Here is a 25,990-nt window from a genome sequence, read left to right as displayed (position 1 = left end):
TTAAAATAGAGACAAGGCACAAAAAGAAAAGTTGGTATGGAAAAAACAAAATAACAACTAATAGAGTTAGAGAACTTACTTGGCCATGGCTACTAGGATGCACAAAGAAACACATCTAGAAAATGATATAGTAAATGAATATACTATATCCATCTATTTGAGCACAAGACAAACGGTTGGTATGTTAAGGCATGGTGTCTGGTGAATGTGAGTTTGGCAACCTTGGTACAACAGCCAGGAGGAGTTCACTTCTCGTGTAAAAGTACTAGGAAACAAGGGTTTGTCATATAATGAGAAAGCATATCCTAATATTAGTGTATGGAGGCAAAACAAGACACTTCAGATTACAGTTATAGTCTGGTTGCATCTGCAATGCTAACGATGATGCCACATTGTGGCAATTCAAATTTAAACATCCTAAGGTATATGTTCATGTCAGATAAAAAATCATCAACTTTATATACAGTAGCTTCTCTTTCAAGCAATCAAATTTCCATTTAACAAAAATTTTGTATTTTCATCATTTTTGAATTTTATCTACTACTACATCAAACTTCCATCAGCTCACCAATATCCACCACATGAGCATAAGCCATCTCTAAAATGGTGAAACCTACAAATATCTCGCATAATAATCTCCCGATTTGTGAGCTTAGAAATCATTTTTATTACCGTGTGGCAATCTCCACACACACGAAGATTCTTGGTTATTCTGATAGTGGTCCCCGGACCAGTATTAATAAGAGCAAAAGCAAGTGCCAACCTCTCGCTATGATCCCAAAGCATCTTCTCCTTTATTTCTTCCTCAACATCGTAGAGAACTAAACTGGTGTCAGGTTTGTATCCAGCTTTCTTCAGCTGCTCATTCAAGTCTTTCAATTTGGCATAAATATCATCCGACTGTTCATGGGAAGTATCCCCAACAAAAAATTGATGAACCATCTTATTTAGCTCAACAAAACTGTAACTAGGTGGTTTCCTCAATCTTCTTTTTGCCACCAATGCCCTCACGTTTTCAACATCTTCCCACCGTCTCTCAGCAGCATAGATGTTGGAAAGGCAAACATAGCCACTCACTCCATCTGGATTCAATTCAAAAAGCTTCTGCGCCGAGATCACGGCTAACTTGACATTCCGATGTAATCTGCATGCAGAAAGAAGAGCAGTCCACACATCCTCATTAGGTTTCAATTTCATATTCTCTATAACTGCATAAGCTTCATCTAAGTACCCTGCTCTGCCAAGTAGATCCACTAAACATGAATAATGAGTTGGTCTAGGCTCCACACTATAGTCTCTAGTCATTTTGTAGAAAATCTCTTTACCCTCGTCCACTAATCCAGAATGACTACAAGCCGATAAAACTGCAGTGAAAATGCCCTCATCTGGTGTCACACCTTTACCTAGCATTTCATAAAAAATGGAGATGGCCTCTCTCCCCCTCCCATGAATTCCAAATCCAGTAACCATAACCGTACAAGCAGGCAAATTTTTCTCAGGCATCTCATCAAACACACGACAAGCACAAACCAAACTTCCACAGTTAGCATACATGCCAATAAGTGCCGTTCCCACAACAACATTCACAACATAACCCCTCTTAACAACATATGACTGCACAGTCGCGCCCAACCGCAATGCCGAGATTTGATTACAAGCCGCAAGCACAGAAATAACAGTCACCTCATCAGGCACTGCACCTACTACAACCATCCGACCGAAAAGCTCAAGAGCTTGAAAAGCATCCCCGCACTTCTCATACCCCGAAATCAAAGAATTCCACGACACAACATCCTTCACTCTCAACCCTTCAAACAACTTCCTTGCACAAGACACAGACTCACAATTGCAGTACATGTCAATAATTGAATTCATCAGAAACCCATTACAGACTCTCCCACTCTCACCATTCCTAACAACATAACCATGAATCTCTTTCCCCACCTTCAAATCCATAACATCCCCACAAGCAGAGAGAAGAGCAAGCAAGGTGGTCCTATCTCCCACAAAACCATCCCTTCTCATGTCCCCAAAAACCTCAAAAGCACCCCTTGCCTCCCCATTCTTCACAAACCCCGACATCATGGTGTTCCAAGAAGTCAAGTCCCTCACAAGCATTCTATCAAACACAACCCGCGCAGCTTCCACGTCACCAAACTTAAAGTACATCGAAAGTATCGAGTTGCCTACATAAACATCCTCCTCCAACCCACCAACCACCACCAAAGCATGAACCTTTCTACCCATTTCGCGAAGCAGAAGGTCCCCACATGCCTTAAGGACAAAAGGGTAGGTGAAGTTATCAGGCTTTTGTCCAAAATGCAGCATTTTGAGGTATAGAAAAAGGGCCCTCGAGGGAGAGTTGTTGCAGGCGTAGCCCCTGATCATGGAGTTCCAGAGAAACGAGTTCTTGAGGACGATTTGGTCAAAGATGTGTTGGGCATAGGGCATGTGGCCGCAGACGGCGTAGCATGCGGCGAGCTTGGTGGCGAGGTAGGTGTTGCGGCGGAGGGTGCCGCCGGTGGTGACGTGAGCGTGGAGTTGTAGGGCTTGGGTTAAGGATTTGGAGTTGGTGAGGGATTGGAGTAAGGTTCCACATTGTAGAGAATCGAAAGTAGAGGTGGAAGAAGGTTTGGGAATAAGGGTTGCTGTTGTCTTAAGGAGTGACATTGAGGTTGAGGGTGTCTTCCATGAATCATAGACGAGAATACAGAGTAAAGGGTTGTTAAAGAAATGAATGAAAAAAGCTTCAAAGTGTGTGGAGATGCGGGGTATCGATCCCGGTAATTAAGGAGTCCCTTACATGCATACTTACATATTCTTTTGAATTTAAGAAGTGTTTCGTGTGTAATGTAGCAAGTTGTCATTGATGAGAAAATAATATATAAATGTACTAACCATATATTTATAGGCGGTTGAGAAATTATGTATAGTAAAAAAAATAAAGATTCAAGTTTTGTTCTCGTTGATTATTTATAGTGGATTTCTTTTAATGATCTATGTTAGTTTGTCCTGCTATGTTACAACAGATGATGCATTTTGGTGTTGTGTCTAACCAGCATGTCAGAGGTTGGTGAAATCCTTGACGATGTTCACTTGTTTTGTCGAGTGTTAGGGATTGTTTGGAAGGTACTAGAATCATCTTAGCAAGATTGAGAGTCTTATGTGGTACTCCAAGACATATATCATTGTGCTTCTATGAGTGTTTCGTCAAGATAAGATCAACTCATAGTCTCATGTAACTTTCAATCAACCTTATAGGCCTGTGATGAATGGTCATATATAATTTAGTTACTTAACCTTTCATGGGGATACTTGGGGTCATCCTAGTAAGATCAAGCCAACTTATTATATTTAATGATAATTTTTCGAATCAAACATATCAAAGAATTTAATGAGATTAATACTATATCCTCTTAATTATCGTAACCTTGTACCATATTGATGATTTCTTCCATCAAAACAAAACACTGATATTTAATATTTTATTACAAAAGTTGTTATGTATGGAAATGAATTTAGAGAATTTAAAATTTTTCAATTAATAATTATTGAACAATTGGTCTCAATAACTTAAGAGAGAGGTGAATTAAGTCTTAAAAATTTTTCGACTAACAAGTTTTAATTCCCTTTTAAATGATATGTGATAGATTTAGAATATAGAAGAGAGAATTGCAAACTCGATTTATACTGGTTCGACCACTTCCCGTGCCTCCTACGCCCAGTCCAGTCCTCAAGTAACTTACTTGAGATTTTTCATTATCCTTGTAAATCCTTTACTATCTTTGAATACACTTTGGGATCCCTCACCCTTATGGTTGAGTTTTTCACACGCCAAGAGACAAACAATCTCATGATTACAACTGAGTTTTATAAGATGAACAAAATGATTTCTCTATTTTAAAGCAGATGATACAACTTAAAGTTCTTAGAAGAATTCTCAATAATTTGCAAGAGTTTGACCAAAGATGTTTAGAGAGGTTTTGAAAGTTAAGTTCTCTGAAAATTCTCTTATTTTTGAAGTAAGGACATATATATATATATATATATATATATATATATATATATATATATATATATATATAATATATATATAGGTCCATTGTGCCTGTTCAAAACAATTTGAAGAGATGTATTTTTTTCTGAAACTTTTTCACTGGTCATCGATTACATGACATTTGTAATCGTTTATACAGTCATATCTTTGAAGGGTTGTAACTTTTCAATAGTTTTTCTTAAATTTCTTTGCTGGTAATCTATTACATGACTCTTGTAATCGATTACACAGATCAAAATGCAAGTAATTTTGTGTCGTTGGTTCATCAGTTCAAAATTTTCAATATGTCATTTTCACAAACTCTAATTGATTACACGAACCTGGTAATCGATTATCAGTTCAAAAAGAGATTTCTAAACTGATTTAACTTTAATAAAAAAATTCTGACAGTAAAGATTTTGGGGTCAAATTATAGCAATCAAATTGAGATTCTTTTAACAAATTTACTAAGTCCTTATCTTAGATTTTCTTGATCTTGTTCTTTGACTTGATTTAATCCGTGTTCATCAATAAGCAAACTTTTGACATCATCAAAACCTGCATATATATATATATATATATATATATATATATATATATATATACACACACACACACACACAAGAATTATTAAATTAGTTAGGATTTTTTATATACTAGCAATTGCCAAGGAAAGAATGGCAAGATAGTTTTCTTTTCACTTCCAGCAAAAAAAAAGAAGATAATTTTTGGCTTTTTTTTACCGAAAAGGAGTATTTTTTCTTCATTTTGTTTTCTAAATGGAGGTTGTTTTTGAATTATTTACCTAGAGGGGTAAGTTGTAGTAGGTGTTATGATTTCTGAGTTAGAAGTCGTAACATCTATTACAACTTTAATTTTTTTTTTATTTTTTTAACTGAAGTCGTAAAATTATGTACGACTTCAGTATAATTTTTTAATTTTATGACTTTGATGTCATAACCTTTTTTTAAAAAAAATGCCAAAGTCGTAAAATTATTTACGACTTTAGTGTAATTTTTTATTTTATGAAAAGTTTTTTTTTTGTATAACAACTTCAAAGTCGTAATACTTATTTTTTAATTTGGAAGTCGTGAGCTTGGCTACGATTTCATTGTGTCTTTTTTATAGATTTTATGATATTATATATTATTTTATAATATTACGAAATTTTAGACATTTCTTTATTTTATTTTGTTTTGTTTTCAATTTTTTTAAATTGCTAAAAAAATTATTTATTTATTAAATAAATAATTTTAATTTTACTTATTATTAATTTTATTTAATATGTTGTATATTTTTTATGTTTTTATTTAATATGTTATATATTTTTGCAATGTTTTATTATTTAAAATATATTATATCTTTTTAATATTATTTTATTTAAATATTTTTATCGTAACACCTTTTATGATTTATCCTTTTAGGTAAACAATTCAAAAATTACCGATTTAGAAAAAAATAAAAAAAATATCCCTTTTATGTAAAATACCCCTTTTTTTCAAATTTTATAATATTACATATTATATATTAGAATATTGTAGCTCATATTATTATTTTAGGGTTTAATGTGTTAATAAGTTATAACATATTTAGTAAAAGATTATATAAATTTTAAATAGACAAAATATTTAAATAAAATAACTTTAGTTTTAAAAAATCATGGTGTATGATAAATACAACTTTAGTTTTTTTTAAAAAAAATTACGACTTTAAAGTCGTACGACAAAAAAAATATTTACATTAAAATCATAAATAATTTAACAACTTTAGTTAAAAAAAATTTAAAAAAATTAGTCATAACAAATATTACGACTTCTAACTCAGAATTCGTAGCACCTGTTACGACTTACTCCCTTTAGGTAAATAATTAAAAAAAAACTCATTCAGAAAAAACAGAAGAAAAAAAATACTCTTTTTGATTAAAAAAAAGGCAATAATTTGCTTTTTAAATATAGGAGATGAAAAAAAAAATTATTTAAGAAGTGTTTAAGTTCCCAAGATTCACTTAACACATCATTTACTATGGAATTGTTTCCTCGACCAATGACTTACCTTCTTGTGTGACTTACTAGCTTTTTCTTTTATCTTTGTGAAACCTTAGATTGTGATGGGAAGAATAATGCATACACCATAATTATTAATCAGTATGGTAAAGTAACATTCAAAACAATTCAAGCTGCCATTAATTCTATAAGAAGCAAAAATATCGATGGATCAAGGTTGGGTAAGCTCACTTATGTTGAAGTGGACTATATATGGATTAGAGGATGATACTTCAAAGTGTGTTGTTACATGAGGAAGAAGCTAAATCATTCGTAATTAGAAGAATTTTCTTTAATGTCTTTTATCAACAAAGATTGACAACTTACCGTCTATATCTTAAAAATTTATTTTTTTCTAACTTGGGTTAAGATTGTTTGCGTGATTAAGCTTAGTTGGGCAAGCTTTATATGGTTAATCTATTTATAATAGATTAAGAAATGTAGTAGTTTGTCATGTGAACAATCTTTTATACTTTAATAAATAAAGTGAATGTTCCGTTATTTATGTTATAAAACTCATCTTAGGTTTAGTTAAAGTTTTTAAGAATGTTTTTTATGGTTTGCAGAAAATAAAAAATAAAAAATTCCATGTTTAAAGAAAAATTTGTGATTAGTTAATTCGTTAAAGGATCGAAAGTAAAATCGCCAAGATTGTAACTTGTGGGATACGTTGAGCTAGCAATCTTGAGATCAAATTCTTTGATGTACATTCTATTTACTTAAATTAGGAGAGATAAAGTGAGATTTTTTCCGAACATATACACGTAAGAACACACGCTCTCATATTCCTTTTTGTAACAATTATTTTTCTTTAATAATATATATATATATATATATATATATATATATATATATATATATATATATATATATATATATCCATATGAAACTTTATACATATTATATTTATCATCCACACACATGCACGTACACACACTATGCTATTTAATACTTTGTCATGAAAGATATTAATTATTTAGTCAATTTAATTTATAAATTTAAGATTTTTCAATTAATAATTACTGAGTTAGAACTTTTTGTTTATAATTTTTGCAATTGCCAAGGAAAGAAGTTAAAGATTTTTTTTCTTCTCAAAGGTAAGAATAAATACATTTTTTTATTATTAAAAAAGGTTCTTATGTTCTCAAAACTCACTTAGATCATCTACTATTCATAGATTCTAATGGGATATGGTAAAGTAGCATTCACTTAAAAAAGTAACATTCTTAAAATTCACTTAAAAAAGATCATCTACTATTACATACACCATAATTGTTGGCCGATATGGTAAAGTAACATTCAAAACAATTCAAGCTACCATTATTTTGTAAAGAGCAAAAATGATTGATGGTCAACATTCACATAAGAGGTGGCTTATACTTGGAAGTTGAAATGCCAAGATTTATAACATCACACATAGTGTTTTTTTATCATAAAAAAATTAAGTGAATACAAGGAATATTCCATGCTTTTAAAATAATACACACATGCATACTCATAAAGGTTTATATTTCTAAAGAAAAATCATGCATCATTTTAGGAGATAATAGCTTGACCACAATCCTAACTCCTAAGTTTCTAGGACCACAAAGGAACAAGCACTAGCGCTGCACTCACTTCATTGCCACCTAATGATATAACAATCATTTTGATAACTCTATAATATCCCTTATTTCTAATGTATTAGTTATGTAGTTGCATAACTAACTCATATAATAGTGTGAAACAATTGTATAAATTGGATGATAAAAAAAGCAAACCAATTGTAGCAACAATGAGAACAAGAGTATATAAAGACAAATTGTTATAACTTATTGTTGTTACATGAAATTAGAAATTATCTTAAACAAAGATTTTATCTTATTCATTTAAAACTCTTCAATTAATTTGATTATGAAAATACTTATAAACTTTTCATGTTTTAAAGGTCAAAGGCTAAAACACTTAACTCTAAAATAAAACATCGCATGACATACACACACATACACAACATCATAGTAATCTAAATCTCCTCAGAACATACATATAAACATAAGTCACACTATAAGGATAAACTACATAAACTTTGAGTCAATCAACACTATAAGTAAAACTAAAAAAGAACAACACAAGAAGAAACACATTTTCACGTCCAAGCATGCCTATCCACGATGTCTCCAAGGAAAGGATTCACCTCCTAACCATTTATTTCCACGAATACAAAGTTCGAGATCATCACAGTCCCAACCACATGTGCTAGAAGCAAGGGTAAGCTTACCGAAAACAAGCATACTTATAACGGGATAAACTTAAATCATTTAAGCATGACCTACTATCATCACTATAAAACATAACATAAAAGAATCACACATAAAACATAAGTCTTAGAATCCACATAACAAAAAATATCATAGCAATCATCATATCAAGATTCAATTATCATACACCATGATTTGTCTATCAAACATCATCATCACTAGTCCATCAATCATTGACACCAAAGATAGAATTAACTCCATGGAGATTTCACATTTTGGGCGATTAACCTAAGTACATCATTTAACATAGTCGCATTCAATGATCTAACCATTCGGGGAGACTCGAATTAACCTTGCAGATGAAGTGTGATTTTATCAAAAATAGATAAGCATGGATAGTGGTTGTTAACAGATTGGTAAGTGTATCAATTTTATCACAAGTAGTAAAGATTAAAATGAAAGATCGAGTGTCGAGTTCACATGGACTTTGTTTGTACTTGCGTTGATAAATATACAATTTGTAAGCAAGAGAAGAAGGAGTAGAATAGAACTAAGAAGAAAGAAAGAAATTAAATTTAAAAAGGCAAGAATAGTAAAATAAACAAGAAAAGAACAAAAGATGATTTGAGAATGCAATGCCTAACTACCCTTGATGCAATATTAATATTTTTCTCTATTAACTGCTTTCCCAATCTCTACCCACATCTACTAATATGCTCAACTTTGATCCCTTATGATGAAGAGCCTAATTTATGTATTCTCTCCCAAATCCCTTTGCAAAGATTGAATCATAAATAACATTAAGTATGAACATGTATGTAGAGGCATAACAAAGTCATTCTATCCCTAGTATTGCAATGTTGAGATATTTTTTCCCAGTTCTTTAGACATTACCATTTTCCAATGTATAACCCTTAAAATAGATGCATGGATGGTCAAAGCATACAATGGAGATGAAGAGCAGAAAAAAGACAATAAATTGAAATTGTATTAATAGATAAGAAGAGTAGTTACATTGCAAGGGCATTGGTTGTTAGGCTTCCAACAGAGGGGGGTTTAGCCTCTCATAGTCATGAGAGATTTTACAATTCAGGGCTAATAAAAGAAGGGGTTGGATGACTAATAGAAAAAAAAATAGGGAATGGCTAGGAAAGATGATTTCTCCTAAGGGATAGGCCCAAGCTTTGGATAGTTCTGAGACTCGGTGTGTCTTTTCCTTTTACTTCCTCCTCCTTATATAGGCTTTAGGTAGTTTAATTTTCACGCTGACTTTGTGCTAAGTGTGCCTTTGGGCTTCGTTGTGGACTTTTTCGGCACTAAGCCTGAACTGTGCGCTAAGCACGGGCACGGGCTAAGCCTAGGTGGCACGCTAAGCGAGCTGTCCACTTCTTCAATTTTTCTTCTACTTTTTGCCTCAATTTTCATTCAAAGCACTTGAATTCTTCTTCTCTTGACTTCTACTGATAAAAAATAACAAAGATGTTAATTTCTTCATTATTTCATTAAAAACAATAATAAAGTAAAGAAATTACACCCATTTATTAGCCAAAATTGATTATCAAATTAGTTCATATTTCGTTGTTGTCAGTGGCTTACCTCAGCAAGATTTGCAAAAGACCTTAACCTATCTACGAGTATGCCTAAGCATCCATTCTATAGATCCTATCACCGTTAGCTACCACTAACAACCTCTAGCACTAGGTTGAAAGCTTTTTTAGTAACCTCAACTTATGTGCTTATTCACAACAATAACAATTGAAATTGGACTCCTTAAGATCTAAGATATGACACCTCCATACCTACCATCTCACTCATGATCAATCTCAAGGATCTAACTTTCACCATCAATGACAATCCATCTCATATGTACTAAAAGGGTCACTAATTTCCCTGGGAAGTAGTTCTCAACACCTTAACATGTCATTTCAAATCAAAACATAGGAATGATACTTAGGAAGATAGCCCACTATGCGAGACCCCTGGGGTATTTTAGTGAGGCGGGGGTTCTAGTATGGAACTCACCCTCCCAAGTATACTATTTTCTAGCAACAATAAAAATATTCCCAAAGGATATAGTTAACTAATTTTCACACATATGAATGGTTCTCAAAACAAGATTATCATCCACAATAATCATATGTTATCATAAATTTATTACCAATTTCAACACCATAAGAGGTTATAACATCATAGATTTATTATTCATATGTTTTCATCACAAACATGAACCCACATATAGTTCAATAAACCTAATAAGACATTCTAACACCTTGAATTCTTGCAACAACTCACCAAAAGCTCATGTTAATGTGAATCTTATGATCTCAACATAAAGTCAACTCTAATCATAGAACAACATCATTTCAACCACATCTCATATCATCGTAAATTTATTAATATCTCAAAACAAATAATTTACACAAAGAAAACAAGCATGAATCACATCCACATCAATAACTGATTTTCTGAACTTAAAATTGATTATTGGACTCAAAATTGGTCACTGAACTCAAAACTAGTCATTGGATTCAAAATTGGTCATTAGACTAAAAACTAACCACTAGACTAAAAAACTGGCCAATGAACTTGAAATTGGTCAGTGAACTCGAAATTGATCATTAGACTCAAAAATAGTCAATAAACTCAAAACTGGTCATTAGATGTGAAATTGGTCAATAGACGCAAATTCTTGAGAATTTCAAAATTCTGTAGAATTGTCTCTCATAGCTTCCAAATCATCCTAAAACAAACTCAAACCATTTTCTATCAATTTCAATAAACAACATCAAAACTCTTTACAAATAAGAATATTTAATCAATATTCATCAAATAATAAAAAAATCCAATTTCAAAACTCAAAAACTCAAATGCTCAAACTTTCATTTTTAAACAACATGAATCATTTTCCACCAACATTGAACCAAATCCGCAACAACTTAAACATATAAAAAGGATATAGCTTTTCTTATGTCTATAGAACTAAAAGGGAGCTTTGTGAAGATGGAGGAGAAAAGGATGAACTTGGGATCCAAGGGAGGAGCTTTCCTCCACTCCAACAACAAGTCCATCTCAACAACATCACCCCAAACCTAAAAAAAAACGCAAACGAAATCAAAACCCCAAAAATCAAGTTTTTCATGAATTCCCATAGATGCTCTTTGAGAAAACAAAAATGGAACAAATGGAGGAAGAAGAGAGGTCCTTACCACATTAGGAACAACCCAAAAACAACAAGGAGAAGAGAAATGAGCTTCATTTTCCACAAAGAGGACTAAAACTCAAGCTCTCAAGAGAAGGATTGTCTTGGAGAAGAGGAAAATAATAGAGAATGATATTTTAATTTAGGTTTCAGATTTACAAGGACTTTGTAAGGAGTTTATGGCTTTCTTACTTTTTTCTCTTCATATCCCACACTCCACTAACCTCACCAACCTCCAACCTCTTTCTCATGACTCAAGGTCCATCCATTTATGTCTAAACACTCTAAAATTCATCAAAACACACACACAACATGACATATACATAACATAGATATAAATATAACAACCCATCATCTTATAATTAATTAATTATGACACTTAAATAAAATTTAATTACTTTTATATTCTAATTAAAACACTTAATCATACACTATGAAAAACATAATATTACACAAATATTTTTTCTCATAGGTTATCAAAATATTTTATTTGATTCAATGGGATTCCATTACTTTAAAAGATTGCTACATTTAAGGTGAAGTGGACTTCATTTTTGGTGTTAGAAAATGTTATTGTTGGTAATTATATAAGTCATTTTTTTTAAAAAAAAATATATTGAAAATGAAATGATGAAACATTCATTTTTCATTTTTTTTTTACAACTCAAGAACGAAATTTAACAAACAACCTAAGAGTTTGTATTTGAAAGGGATTCTCTTATAGGGGATGGTAAAGTGAATTTAGGAAAAACATGATGTGGTTACTCTAGAGTTATATTTCATGAAAAATAAATTCTTATGTGATAATTCTTCAAGAATGAAATGCTTGGAACTTCACTATCAATAGTAAGTTTAAATAAACAATCTCTTAAAAAAAGATAATGCAAAACTAATGATCATTATGTTTTATGTGACTTGAAAAATTAGAAATTATATCATTCAATGTTTTTATTAACAAATGATTTTCTATTGATATTTTATATTTTAAGAATTTTTCATTTTTTCTTAAATTATAAATAAACTCTTGTAAGAATAAGCTCACTTATGTTGAAGTTGATAGAATATTTTAATCGGATAATTCATTTATTTTTCGGAAATTAAAATACTTCATGTTTAAATTATTGGATAAAGAATTTAAAGAAAATTTAAATTTTGTCATTTTATCAAGGAATTTTAATCAGCATAAAAATTTGAAATTTTTGGTAAATATTAAAAAAATTCAATTTCTTTTACGACTCGCTCCTTCTTCTCTATTCTCTAAAAAATAAACTCTTGTTCATTGCTCTTGACGCACACCTCTTGCTCCCTTGTGACTAGAGACCCTCGACATATATGTGTGATGTGATCTTAGATGGGATAATATTGTAACTATATATTACAATCACTTCATCCTATTTATCACTATTTTACGAGCCCTTTACTATTTTGAGTTTTCACTTTTTATTATTCTTTTTTTTTTCTTTTGTTAAAAGAGTTTTCAGTATCTTTTTCCCTGTTCCAAATACTTATTAAATGTTTATAGGGATTTTTAACATAAAATTCATATCCTCGCCTGGATTACAGGATCTAATTCAATTACTTAAATACGTAAATTATTATAAATTTTCTTGTGTTTTTATCTTTTATAAAATTCATATCCTCGCCTGGATTACAGGATCTAATTCAATTACTTAAATACGTAAATTATTATAAATTTTCTTGTGTTTTTATCTTTTATTCTTACATATTAAAAAAAAACTTCAGTATAGATATATTAATTAATATCTTGAAGTTCCAATTAATCCTCCTCCAAATATGAGAACTGCCTGGCCATTGGGCTTAAATAAATTTTTTATATCTAGAAAATAGGTTGTTTTTAGATTATTATCTAACATTTATTTTTTGTTAAATACCTACAAAAATTTTATATTTCAACTTAGTATTGATCGTTAGTCTCATTCTGTTAAGGGATGACGTGATAAACAAAGTGTAATATCATCAAGTCTAACCACTTGACATGTCATTATCATATCATCAGCTTCAATGACGTGGCAATAACGTATCAGTGATTAAGTTTGATGATGTGACACTACGTATGTTACAACATCACTTAACAGAATGAAACTACGACAAGTACTAAGTTGAAACATAAAATTTTTTAAATAATTATTTGACAAAAAATGAATTTTTAGATGGTAATATGAAAACGATCTATTTTTCAAATATGAAAAACATGTTTAAACAATATATAATTGGTGTTCAACGATCTATGGTTAATGTACGCATGCAACATGTATGCCATCCTTCACTATTTTTTGGACCCAAAATATATATATCATTTGATCTTCTCTTTTAGCTTTATGCATATATTAAATGTACGCATCTTAGCTCTTTAATTTCACCTTTAATATTATCTTATTAAGCTAGTTTAGTTGATTAAACATGATAAATTGATAGGTGAGTTATTAAAAATATTAACAATGTTTTTTTATTCCTACCAATAAAAAAATATATTATTCATTTAATATATTTCTTATTTTGAATGAGGAATTATCTTAAAAAAATAAATAGGATAAAGTTTCTTAAGTTTATATAAAAGTAAATTACATATATTTTCATCAAGTTATTTTAATTAATTTTTAATTTTTTGACAAGTTTACAAATTTATTTGATCAAATAAAAGTGTTTGAGAAACGAGTTTTTCTTATTGACTTATAAGATTTGGTTTTAAACATAACTTAAATTTACGATTATCATTTTTATTTTCAATAAAATAATAAAATTTATCATTTTATCTGAAATTAAATTGTTTATTTTGATAAAATTTCTCTATCATTTATTAAGTAAAAAATTGTTTTTCGATTTGGCTTAAATATGCTTTTATATCTGAAAAGTAGGTCGTTTTTTAGCTTAATATATAACATGCATTTTTTGTCAAATAATTACCTGAGAAATCTTTATGTTTCAACTTAATACCTGTCATTAGTCTCATTGTATTAAGTAATGATGTAATAGACGAAGTGACATTGACATGTTAGTGATTAGACTTGATGATGTGACACTCCATCTGCCACGTCATCACTTAATGGAATGAGATTATCTATAGGTACTAAGTTAAAACATAAAAAAATTTCAGGTAGTTATTTAACAAAAAAATAAATGTTAGATAGTAATATGAAAATGACGTATGTTCTAAGTATTAAAAACTTATTTAAGCATACTCAAAATTACATATAAGCCAATAATATATCAATACTATAAAGTCATGATGATGCCATATAAATAAGGTAAGTGTAAGGGCAATAAAATAAAAACAAATTAGTGTAGTGGAAGCATCTAAAAAGGTAAAAAAAAATTAGTTATTCATTTAATTCCTATAATTTTTAAATTTATCTTTTTTAGTTCTTATAGTTAATAAATGAATTTTTTAATTCCTGAAGTTTAATAAGTAATTTTATAAGTTTAGTTATCCTTTTTAGTCCCTATAATTTTTAAATTTATCTTTTTTGAGTTCTTATAATTTTTAAATTTATCCTTTTTAATAAGTAATTTTTAAGTTTAGTTATTCATTTAATTTTTTGCCGTTAAATTTTTTTAATTTCATTAAATAAAATTTTAACAACAAAAAACTTTCAAGGATTAGGATATAAATGTGGGGGACTAAAAATATTCAGTTATTAAATATAGAAATTAAAGGAGATAAGTTTACAAACTAGACTAAAGGAGTAATTAAAAAAAAAACACATTGGTTGGGGAGAAGGAAAGCAAAAGAAAACAAACATCCCAAGTCCAAGACATGATGACATCATGGTTCATGGTTGTCGCACAATGTTCTCCCCACGTCTCTATTAGGACTTTCAATGCATCGTTGTCTTTATCTCTTTCTCTCTCCTCTGACGCCCCCTCCTCCCACCACCCAGCACAAGAAACAAACAACCTTCGAATGATCGATTTTCCCAGCTACACAAATTCTTGTACTGGTATTACAATTCATCAATAACATTTAAAAAACAGAAAAACGCAAAAATAAAAATAAAAAAATCAAACTTTCAACGTAGATTCAAAACACTTGTTATACCTTTGCATGAATTGGGTTATATATGCTCTCACGTACGTAACGTTCATTTGATTGGTTATTATATACATGTACCTTATCAAATATCAACCCATTGTTCAGCTTCATCAAATTTTGGCATATTCTCCTTCTCTCTAATTATATTGTCACATTCAAGATCCTGATAATTCCAAACTTCGTGGGTTTGTGCAAAAGTTGAGCGATCTGCGAAGTTTGGATATCAATTTTGGACACAAGTTATATTCATTATATATTATTCATTCATTTGGAAGCTATATATAAAGGCTGTTTGAGAATGTACAAGGATTTATATGTTGGAGACTTGAGAGAAACTTTAAAGTTCAATGAAATATGAGACGGGAATTACGCGTTTGGATTGATGAAGTTATTAGAAACAATAATATATGGAATTTACAAGACGCAGCTATGCGGTTGTTTATGTCATTCTCCTTTGTGCGTTGGCCCAAGGGGGCTCAGAGGGGAAGGGGGGGAAGGAAGAGGAAATTTCTATAGATGGTGGAGGAGCTTTCTCATCATCCATTTATGTTCATGGAATTAAGGTATTTTTGTCCCTTCTTTGGAATTTCTCAGCTGGTGTTTTGTTTGTTCATGATTGTGCTCAGGATTCTTTCTATTCTAAAAAAATGTTTGATGGCCCTTTTTAAATTTATGGCTTTGAATTTGATTGTCATATTCATCTGTTTAATTTGATAGTATTTGGCTAATTAATTAACCACCAAGTCTCTCTGGTTGGTAATGCTGTGTGTTTTTGCATTGTGGTTATGCAGAACTTCCCCTGCTTTTAGATCTTAAATTCTATATTAAACTGATTCAAGCATGCGAACTACATGCATATTATGTGATTCCTTGGTTGTAGGGTTACCTGTTTGTATATCAAACACAATGTCTAAGATCACTTCATTATGAATTTTGTTAAATCTCCTTTAATTTACCAATTACTATGTTAGATAGTTATATATGACTTTGTAAAATTATATGGCAACTGGACACATGGAATTATAGACATATTGGTTAAAATCTTTCACACTATAGTGAATGGTGCTATTGTCTTATTTGGTTGATACAGGTTGAAAATGAGTTGAAACATTGCAGGAAAGAATTGATAGAGAGGAACAATGATGTCAAAACTAGTACTTCTCCTGCTCCAGTTTCAGAAAAGGGTAGCTCTAGATATTTATTGACAAAGCATTCTGGATCAACCTTGGGTGTGGAAAGTGGTCATGGCAGAAATTTGATTGCTGATTCACCACATAATGCACCAAGCCCTTCTGCTACTGCTGAATCACCAAGTCATGGTCCAACACCAACAAGTTCTCCATCATCACCATCTCAATCATCACCAACTCCAAGTCCAAAAGGTGTGGATTTACCACTCCCTCCAAATATGTTTGTGCCATTTCCACCATCACCCCGTGTACCTCATCCTCCTCCTCAAAATTTTCGACCTATAGTATATGCTCCTGTTCCTTCACCACCTAACAATGAAAACAAAAAGAAGCAAACAATTATTTTAGCCGCCGCTTTATCAGGAATTATAATCTTGATAGGCTTGGCCCTCTGCTATCGTGAAGCAAGTCGCAACAAAGGTGACAGAGATGACAGGCCTTTGCTCGTATTAACCTCAAGTGATTATTCTGGTGGTATGCTCTTGTTCTTCTTTCTACATTAACCTATCTTTTTAAAATATAGGTTAATTTCTATTCACTATCAGTATGGTTATCCAATAAATAAATCATGCCAGGTATATATGATTTTTAATATAATTCTTGTAAAAATCAACAAACTTATCATATATGACAATTTGTATTGTGATTAGATGACAGTGTAAAAATACTTTATATTGTGAGTGCATACACTATTTTCTCTTTATAATGTATGAAACCTGAAGAGTGAAGAGCCAACTCTTAAATTGCCACATCAATTTCTTGAAAACTTGAATTTATATCTTTTAGCCCCCCCCCAAAAAAAAGAATCAACATTCTTACTTCTTGATTAAATGTGTTTTCAACTTTTGTTTTTTTAACATATCATTTTTAATCAAGAGACTACAAAAACCATTATTCTGTCATTCCTCCTTTTGCAATTAACTTAAGGAATAATCAATGAATTCTTGGGCTACCACAACAAGTTTTAACACATTCTTCTATATAACGAACCAATGAATAATCAAATATTTTTTTGAGGTATTAAATTCTAGGATCTTAAAAAGTTTAAATTCTGTGTGTGGGTTATCATCTAGTTACATACAATTGTGAAACATTACACTTGGTCCTTCAATCAATGCTTCCATGTTAAATTTTTTTCTTCAGGATCAAAGAAGGTTGTTCGATTGGGAGATGCTGACAAGGAAGAATCTGACATTGGCAATGGAAAGAAGCCTTCTAATTTTAGAAATTGGTCCATTAAGGGTGGACATAACAATGGCTCACTGGTTGAGACAACAGCATCAGAAGGTGTAGGACAAGTTCCAATGCCTCCTAATGGAAAGCCTGCCCCTCCACCTCCACCTCCCAGACCACCACCACCACCGGCTCCAAAGCCGCCACCGCCTCCTGCTCCTCGTGCACCGCCACCTCCAAAAGGTGCTCATCCTCCACCTGCTCCTCCTAAACCAATGGGAGGTAAAAATCAAGGTCCACTACTTGCTAAAGAAGGAACTTCAAGTGATGGTGATGCTCCAAAACCAAAACTAAAGCCATTTTTCTGGGATAAGGTTAATGCAAAACCTGACCAATCAATGGTGTGGCATGAGATCAGAGCAGGATCATTCGTGTAAGAACATTAACCCTTGTCAAAGATATCAAAATTTCATTGAATGGGCAAAGTAGAACATGTATAGCACTAGCAGCAACATTGCTTGCACTGATTTATCTTTGTAACAACTTCTCAGGATCAATGAGGAAATGATGGAGTCTTTGTTTGGCTGCACCAACCAGAATAAAAATGAACCTAAAAAAAATTCACCACATGTTGATACTTCAGTGCATTATATTCAGATTATTGACCCTAAGAAAGCACAGAACTTATCAATTCTTTTGCGAGCTCTGAATGTGACAACAGAAGAAGTTATTGATGCTCTTAAAGAAGGTGACTCTCTCTTTCTCTCTTGGGGAATGACTAATATGAAAGGGCAAGTAGGAATTTTTGTGTGATTAGTGATATAACAGTCTAGCTCCAATTAAGTGTTTATTGGGCTTAAGTGTATGGTTATTAATTTCTATTGCAATTTTGAGCCCATTCCTGATTCGGATTGGTATTTTTCTGGCATATGGGTGATATTCCTGACAAATTAGTTTAGGCCCACTGATTACTGTTTATTAACATTATATGATACCTATAAATTTCTAATACTATGCTCTTTCATTTATATGTTCTTAGGACATGATATACTTTGACTATGAATCTATGATGATTATTTGGTGAATGAGTTAGTACTCGTATTGAAGTTAGATTCATAAGGGTATATTCCCTCGCGTTATGATTTGTTTCATTAGTTTTAGCATTAAAATATCCAAAACTATTTAATTTTTTTTTTTTTAGCATTTCCCTGAGATTAAGATTTGCATTTCTTGGCACGGACTAGTTACAATATGCTGATTGAATCAGGTAATGAGATTCCAGTGGAGCTCATTCAGACGTTGTTGAAGATGGCACCTACAACAGATGAGGAATTGAAGCTAAGGCTATTCACAGGACAACTCTCAGAACTAGGCCCGGCAGAGAGGTTTCTCAAATTGTTGGTTGACATTCCATTCGCTTTCAAACGTCTTGAATCTCTCATGTTCATGTTTATGCTTAAAGAAGACTTCTCAAGCATTAAGGACTCCTTTGCCACATTAGAGGTGAGACCATGGCCATATATGCTTGGATTAATTGAAAGGAATAGAATGTTATTAACTTTCACCGTTTTGATTATTTAAAATATAATCTCAGGGAAAAGCATCCCTCTTTCTTACCCTCCATCAGTGATATGGTAGGGGATTATGATTTGACTCCGTTTTTCCTCTCTTCCACCATGAAAATATCTAAACAATAAAATGATAACTTTAGTTCATTGCATTTTATTTTACACTGTTTCATTCTATCCCATGTCATTTCATTTTACTTACCATCAACAGTGGAGTTAAATTATTTTAATCAGGGTGACCAAATAAAGAAAGATATGTATTTAGAGAATTCTAAGAATTTTGATAGTATTTTTTGGGTCAAGAATGAGTTTGCGAAAAATCAAAAGAGAGAAGGAGAAAAGAAAAATTATTACATGTCTTAAACTATCATAATCTCGACCAATTTTTATTTACCTTGTAACCGAGTTTTTCAATTACTAAAAAGAGTTAATAAGACTCAATTACTTGTATCACACAGACATGAGAGACTATGACCATACAAAAACTCATTCAACTATTTCTAAGAGTAGGGTAGAATTTCTCATTAATAAAACATCATTTGAATTTCAAAGTTTGCAATCCTTCTATCAATAATCATAATGACTACAACTCTACAAGTACATTACAATAATAGACACCATTTATTAGATTAACAAACTAAGTGCTGCATGCTGATCACTACTTCTTGCATCTGAATAACAGGTTGCATGCCACGAACTCAGAAAAAGCAGGCTATTCCTCAAACTACTCGAAGCAGTTCTCAAAACCGGCAACCGCATGAACGACGGAACCTACCGTGGAGGCGCACAGGCATTCAGGCTCGACACCCTCCTCAAACTCTCCGACGTAAAAGGAACAGACAGCAAGACAACACTCCTGCACTTCGTCGTCCAAGAAATCATCCGCTCCGAGGGAATAAGAGCCGTGCGAACAGAAAGAGCGAGCAGAAGCATCTCTAGCGTCGGAACCGATTCCGACGAAGGAACCGAGGAGTCCGAGGAGCATTACCGCAGCCTCGGACTCCAGGTGATCTCCGGGCTCAGCAATGAGCTCGGAGACGTGAAAAAGGCCGCGCTTATAGACGGGGATGCGCTAAGCAGCTCCGTCTCTAAGCTTGGCTACTCCATGGTGAAGACTCAAGAATTCTTGGACAGGGACATGAAGAGCATTGAGGAAGAGAGTGAGTTCCAGCATTGCATGGAGAGTTTCATGGTGAGAGCGAGGGAGGAAGTGACGTGGCTGGTGGATGAAGAGAAGAGGATAATGGCTTTGGTTAAGAGCACTGCGGACTACTTTCACGGGAACGCGGGGAAGGACGAAGGGCTACGTTTGTTCTTGATCGTGCGTGATTTCTTGACCATATTGGACAAGGTTTGCAGAGAGGTGAGCGAGTCCACCGTGAACTTAGCCAAGGCTGCAAGCAATAGCGCCAAAGAAGCGACTAGGAGTTCGGTTTCTTCTTCCCAAAACTCCACAACTCCGCCTGTTGATCTTCATAGAAGGCTGTTTCCGGCCATTGCGGAGAGGAGAGTAGATTACTCTAGCTCTGACGAGGATGAAGAATTTTAATTTCAATCTCCGTAGCTTCGATATATTGATATGGTTTGAAATCCCGTGGGAAAAATTAGATGCAGTTCCATGTGTGTTTTTGGTGTTGTTTTTCAATCAGAATTAATGTTTACTTTTTTTGGTCATTTATGTTGACCTTTGATGTAAACTTTCATTAGGCAGATTATCCAAGTGAGACTCCAATTCTAATAGAAGAACAATACCAATCAAAAGCATTCAGAGAACTGTATCTAAGTTTTGTCCCTTACTAAATGACACCAGCTAAAGTATTTGTTGGTCTTTTTTTAATGTTGAGGTGTTGTTTTTTAATTAGAGGGATGGAAAAAGGGGATGGATGATGTGGTTTTAAGGTTATGTAAGTGGTTTTGACTAGAAAGATTGTTGTTGTACTACTTCATCCAATGGCAAGTGGGGCTGCTTGCATTAAGGAAACAGAAGAAGCCTTGGCTTGGTAATGAATTTCATGTGTGAAGTTGAATCTGATTTTCTGAAGGGATGTGTGTATTAATTATCATAGCATTTCTGGGTGGACTCCTGATCCATGTTTAGTCATCTAATGTTTAGTATGGTGTTCTTCTTCAATATTCAAACTCTCTGTGTTTCTTATTTAACCCTTTTTTTTTATTTATCGGCAAACTTCTTATTTAACCTGTAAACATGGAAATGAAAAGATTACAAGAATGAAGGGGGAGTAACAAACGTGAGTGAATTTGTTGTTAGTTTTTCTCCCCACTGATTTAGTTGATGTTTGTTTTGTGTTGAGTTAATTTGTACAAAGGGAGGAAGTGTGATAGTTTATGTAATCAAATCTCATGTCACTTTGCATGTTTCATTGTTCATTTAATTAAAAAGAGAGAAACTAATCTATACAACAATCACGCATTATTATGTACGGTAATTTACTAATTTTGTTGACAAAGTACATGGAAATCAAACTCATTAAAAATGACATATCAGCCAAACAAAATTAACAACAGAAAGAGAGAAAGCATGCTATTTAAGAGAGATTTTTTTGGTTTTGGATTAGAATAAAGGAAAAGGGAATGACATTCATAAAAATAGCAAAAGGATACTTCCTTGGTTCTCTTTTATAAGAAAAAAAAACAAATTTTTTTGTTTTCTTTTGTAAGTAAATTTTGATCATTTTTATTTTATTTAATAAGATTATGTTTAAAGTATCTTTCATTTAATAGAGAATTATGCTTAATATTAAATTCCAATTAAGAAAAAAATTATTTTTTAATTAAAAATAATAAAATTTAATAAAATTAACTATAAAACTATTTTTTTTTTCTTATAAAAAAGAACAAACCAATTATTAGTTTAGAAATAAACATTTTTGTTCTCTGTCCTTTTGCCATATCTCATTCTATCTAATTATGAGTTGCTCCATATGTGTTCGGTTTGTAACGAACAAAATTATTCTAGGCCATTGGATATTTGGAGCAGTTCAATTAAATAACAAATTGTATTTCACGTGGGGTTGTACTTTTCCTTCTGTTAGAAGTTCCATGTAGGCGAGGCCAAATCAACAATCATGGATTGAGATTCTGAAGAATAAATATCTTTTAGAAATTTTGTACTTTTATAGAAGGAAATAAAAATTTTCCAAAATAATTGAATATAAAATTACTATTTTTTCATGATAAATTATGGTAAATGTGCGCTTTTTTAAAAAAATAATAAATGCATTTTTTGAATTTCTTTCAAGAATTCTATTCTGAAGATCATCTTAATTATGTTCAGAAAAGTATTTTAAACAGGGACGAAAGATTCTTCGTACCAAAGGCGACCTTAAACAATCTTGAAAACACATGATGGTGGTCCTAACAAATTTATAGGCCATGCCTAGGTGACTTTTTAATTGAAAATTCCAACTGTTTTTAGAGGAAGACATTTTTATTTTCTCTTTTTGAGGATTGTAAACAAGAATGCAACTCCTATATTTAGTATTGCATGCGCTTATATAGAAAAAAGAATGAAAGAAAACGGCTTTTTTATCCTAAAATAAATGTAAACTAAAACAACGGGTTTAGTTTCTGGATTGAGTATGAGTTTTTTTTTGTACATTAGATTTTTTTTTGTTAGATAGTATTATGAGTTTGTGAAGATGAAGAATATAAATAAAATAAAATAATCTAAAAAGTAAAACTAAAAAGATCTATGCTTCTAGCTTCAAGGGAAAAAAAGGGGAAAAATTCATATAGCAAGTAGCTAACACCCAAGATCTATGGCACCTAAAATTTTTCTACAGCCAGTTTCATAGGATGATAGCAAATTCAATGGCTATGGCCTAATTAAAAACAACTTGAACTATGATAATAATGATACAAGTCAATGCAGAGGGTAGTTTGGTCATCTAAAAAACGGTTGCATGTTTCCCTTTTCTAGTACAAGGAGCATTAAAGTCTTCCTACACATTTTGCAAAGTCACACTCATTTTTAGGAAAGCTCCAAAAGCACTAAAGCATAAATGAGTGACTTCTAGATGCTTTTCTTACTCACTAATTAATCCATAGAGGCAGTGGCAGAAACGTAATATGCAATACAGAATAGGCCATGAACAAAACAACAGATTCCACCAATGGACAGGAAGTGATGGTGTGAGAAACCACAGGAACCATCTGACCTATTGTTTGACATGGTCCCTATCACCAGCATGGACAATCCAATGGCCAGCACAACCCTGATCAACAACACAATCAAAATGAGAGAAAAAAAAAAGGATATATAATTAGTGAATGATCCATGCATGGTGGTAATCTTTGGTTTGTGAAGTTGTTGAAAATTTCATATTAATTAGAGATATGATATGATCAAAATAGTAAATACAAATTTTAGTCTAAACTCAATCCAAAAAGTTCAATTTTGAAGTCAAAAGTTACTTCTACAACTTTATTTATATACACTATTTTGATCATATCACTAATCAATATAAGATCTTCGAAACCAAAAGCAAGAGTAAGAGATACACTACCAAGTTAAAATAAGGCAAGCAGTTGAGAGTTGCCTATTGGAGGAAGCCTTCTCAAACTCTTGTTGAGAACAAATGCAATTGCAGCCACCAAGCAAATTGGCTATAGCATGGGCTAGTCCCAAAAGCACTGCTGCACCCAACCCTAACATGAAGGCTTGATGACTTGGCTCTCTACACTCAAATATCCACAATCTTAAGTGCTTAACCTGTTTTGTTGAAAACAACAATGGGAGTTTTGACATAGATTTCACAACATTAAAGTTGTCTTGTCTTTGTACACATTTCTTGAATTAATGCACTTGACAAAATAGAGCTAGCTTCAATTAAGCATACCTTGTTTTGTGCTATTTCAGCCTCGAAGCCAAGAATCCCAGCTGCAACATCCATGACTAAAATCAGGAGGCACAGAAAAATGCCTGCTACTCTAGCCATTTGTTGGAGAAGTTTTCTTCTGTCCAAGTTGTTTAAGATCAGAAACAGTGGGGAATTAAATGTAGTGTATGTATATGATTATATATAAAGAATAAAGTAAGTGCACAAAAGAATGAGATTGGTAGGAGGTGGCCGCTAAAAGCTTCTTTTGTCAACAAAGTGCAAACTTTAAATTTGCTTTTGTTGTTTACTTTCTCTTCTTTTTCCCCACTCTTGGATTCCTTTGAAAGAGATGCCAAGGTAGAAACCAGCTCATTCTACAGCGTGGCTATGTCTATAGGCATTTACTTAAATATGAATAGGTGCGTGAATTTCTTGACTCTTTGACTATTGCCTTATATATTTTATTTAAATGTTTTTTATTCTGGTAAGTTAATGTTTTTTTTTTATCTCTTTAAGTTTATTTTTTTAATTTTAATCCTTGTAAGTTTAGATTTTTTTAATTTTGGTTTTCGTTAGATATTTTGTAATAGTTCACAGAGTGAAGCCTACAATTCAAAGTGAGATTATGAAAGTGGTCTCTGCTAGACGTTTGGCAAGTGTATCAAATGTCTAAGTAGTAAAACCTCGGAAGTCCGAGTGTCGAATTCACATGGATTTTGTGTTGCACTTGTATTGGATAACTTTCAATGTATAAGGGAAATATTTGAAAGAAAGAGTAGAAGAAATAATAGGAACAAAAGAATCAAAAACAAAATATGTAAAGAATTCAATGAGATGCAGATGTTAAGACCTAGCATGCCTAGCCTGCCTTGGATGTATGAATTTTATGGTTTTTCTTTATCAAATTAATCGGATCTGTTCTACCCAAATCTATCCATTTACTTATCCCTGATGCCTCACGATAACAATCCTATTTTATTTACCTATCTCTCAAATTCCTTTGAAAAGACTCGATAAATAAAATGCATGAAGAATAGATTCTAGATGTTTGCTAAATGCATGAGCATAAAGTTACCATTCTATGCCTAGCAATGATTACCTTATGATTTCTTCTCTTTATTGTTCTATTAGAAGTTATCCTCTCCCGAACAATTAACCTCTAAAACTAATGTATGCATCTTTTCTTTAGACCTTATTAGAAATTATCCTCTCCCGAGCAACTAACCCCCAAAAGAAAGTAAAGATAAAAATGCAAGATGAAATAGAGAAGAAAATAGAACAGAAAAACCTGAAAAGGAATCCTCTTGCATTGATAAATCTGAAGTACACCATACATCGTTTGGCTTTTTAGGCCTGTCAGGCCCTAACTAGGGGATTAGCCACTCATGGCCATTGAGGGGTTTTACAATGAGAGAGATGGAAGAAAGAATGGATATAAATGAGAGAAAGGGAATAGAAGAGGAGTTCTCAGGCTTAAGGTAGTGATAGGAGTGTTGTGAGACTTGATGTGTCGTTTCCCCTTGGCTGAGCTCTCTATTTATAGTTGCTGGAGTGGGTTTTAGGCCTTCGTAGGCTCGCTTAGCGTGTTCAGATCGTGTGCTTAGCGAACTCCTCTCGCTTAGCGCGTGCCGCTTCTGTTGGATCGTGCGCTTA

At 32.3% G+C, this 25,990-nt stretch overlaps 3 protein-coding genes across 3 annotated transcripts; 1 reads left to right on the top strand and 2 right to left on the bottom strand.

Annotated features, from left to right (window-relative positions):
• Positions 1–263: 263 nt before the first annotated feature.
• On the bottom strand, positions 264–2,866 carry LOC100817006 (putative pentatricopeptide repeat-containing protein At3g11460, mitochondrial). The gene is made up of 2 exons (XM_041007486.1): positions 492–2,866; positions 264–408 (listed from the first exon to the last, which is right to left on the bottom strand). The coding sequence occupies exon 1, from the start codon at positions 2,668–2,670 to the stop codon at positions 565–567; it is 2,106 nt and encodes a 701-aa protein (XP_040863420.1). The 5' UTR covers positions 2,671–2,866; the 3' UTR covers positions 264–408; positions 492–564.
• Positions 2,867–15,972: 13,106 nt separating this feature from the next.
• On the top strand, positions 15,973–21,670 carry LOC100816477 (formin-like protein 3). Its single transcript, XM_041007189.1, has 6 exons — positions 15,973–16,128; positions 16,656–17,201; positions 17,829–18,361; positions 18,480–18,676; positions 19,196–19,431; positions 20,179–21,670. The coding sequence occupies exons 1-6, from the start codon at positions 15,973–15,975 to the stop codon at positions 21,043–21,045; spliced, it is 2,535 nt and encodes an 844-aa protein (XP_040863123.1). The 3' UTR covers positions 21,046–21,670.
• A 1,553-nt stretch (positions 21,671–23,223) lies between these two features.
• LOC100787042 (uncharacterized) lies at positions 23,224–24,627 on the bottom strand. The gene is made up of 3 exons (XM_003539833.5): positions 24,356–24,627; positions 24,023–24,228; positions 23,224–23,731 (listed from the first exon to the last, which is right to left on the bottom strand). The coding sequence occupies exons 1-3, from the start codon at positions 24,452–24,454 to the stop codon at positions 23,554–23,556; spliced, it is 483 nt and encodes a 160-aa protein (XP_003539881.1). The 5' UTR covers positions 24,455–24,627; the 3' UTR covers positions 23,224–23,553.
• Positions 24,628–25,990: the final 1,363 nt, after the last annotated feature.

This window comes from Glycine max, chromosome 12 (genome assembly GCF_000004515.6).
Source record: "Glycine max cultivar Williams 82 chromosome 12, Glycine_max_v4.0, whole genome shotgun sequence".
NCBI lineage: Eukaryota > Viridiplantae > Streptophyta > Magnoliopsida > Fabales > Fabaceae > Glycine > Glycine max.
The sequence above is the reverse complement of the archived record's forward strand: the minus strand, read 5'-3'. Positions and strand labels throughout refer to the sequence as shown.

Excerpts from the sequence above, each read along its gene's own strand:
- LOC100817006 (XM_041007486.1), bottom strand. The coding sequence starts at position 2,670 with ATGTCACTCCTTAAGACAACAGCAACCCTTATTCCCAAACCTTCTTCC.
- LOC100816477 (XM_041007189.1), top strand. The coding sequence starts at position 15,973 with ATGGAATTTACAAGACGCAGCTATGCGGTTGTTTATGTCATTCTCCTT. Across the intron at positions 17,202-17,828 it reads GAGATGACAGGCCTTTGCTC|TTACATACAATTGTGAAACA; the intron begins GTATTAACCTCA and ends GTTATCATCTAG. Across the intron at positions 18,677-19,195 it reads TATTGATGCTCTTAAAGAAG|GTAATGAGATTCCAGTGGAG; the intron begins GTGACTCTCTCT and ends TGATTGAATCAG.
- LOC100787042 (XM_003539833.5), bottom strand. The coding sequence starts at position 24,454 with ATGGCTAGAGTAGCAGGCATTTTTCTGTGCCTCCTGATTTTAGTCATG. Across the intron at positions 24,229-24,355 it reads CTGAAATAGCACAAAACAAG|GTTAAGCACTTAAGATTGTG; the intron begins GTATGCTTAATT and ends TCAACAAAACAG. Across the intron at positions 23,732-24,022 it reads GCTTGCCTTATTTTAACTTG|GGTTGTGCTGGCCATTGGAT; the intron begins GTAGTGTATCTC and ends GTTGTTGATCAG.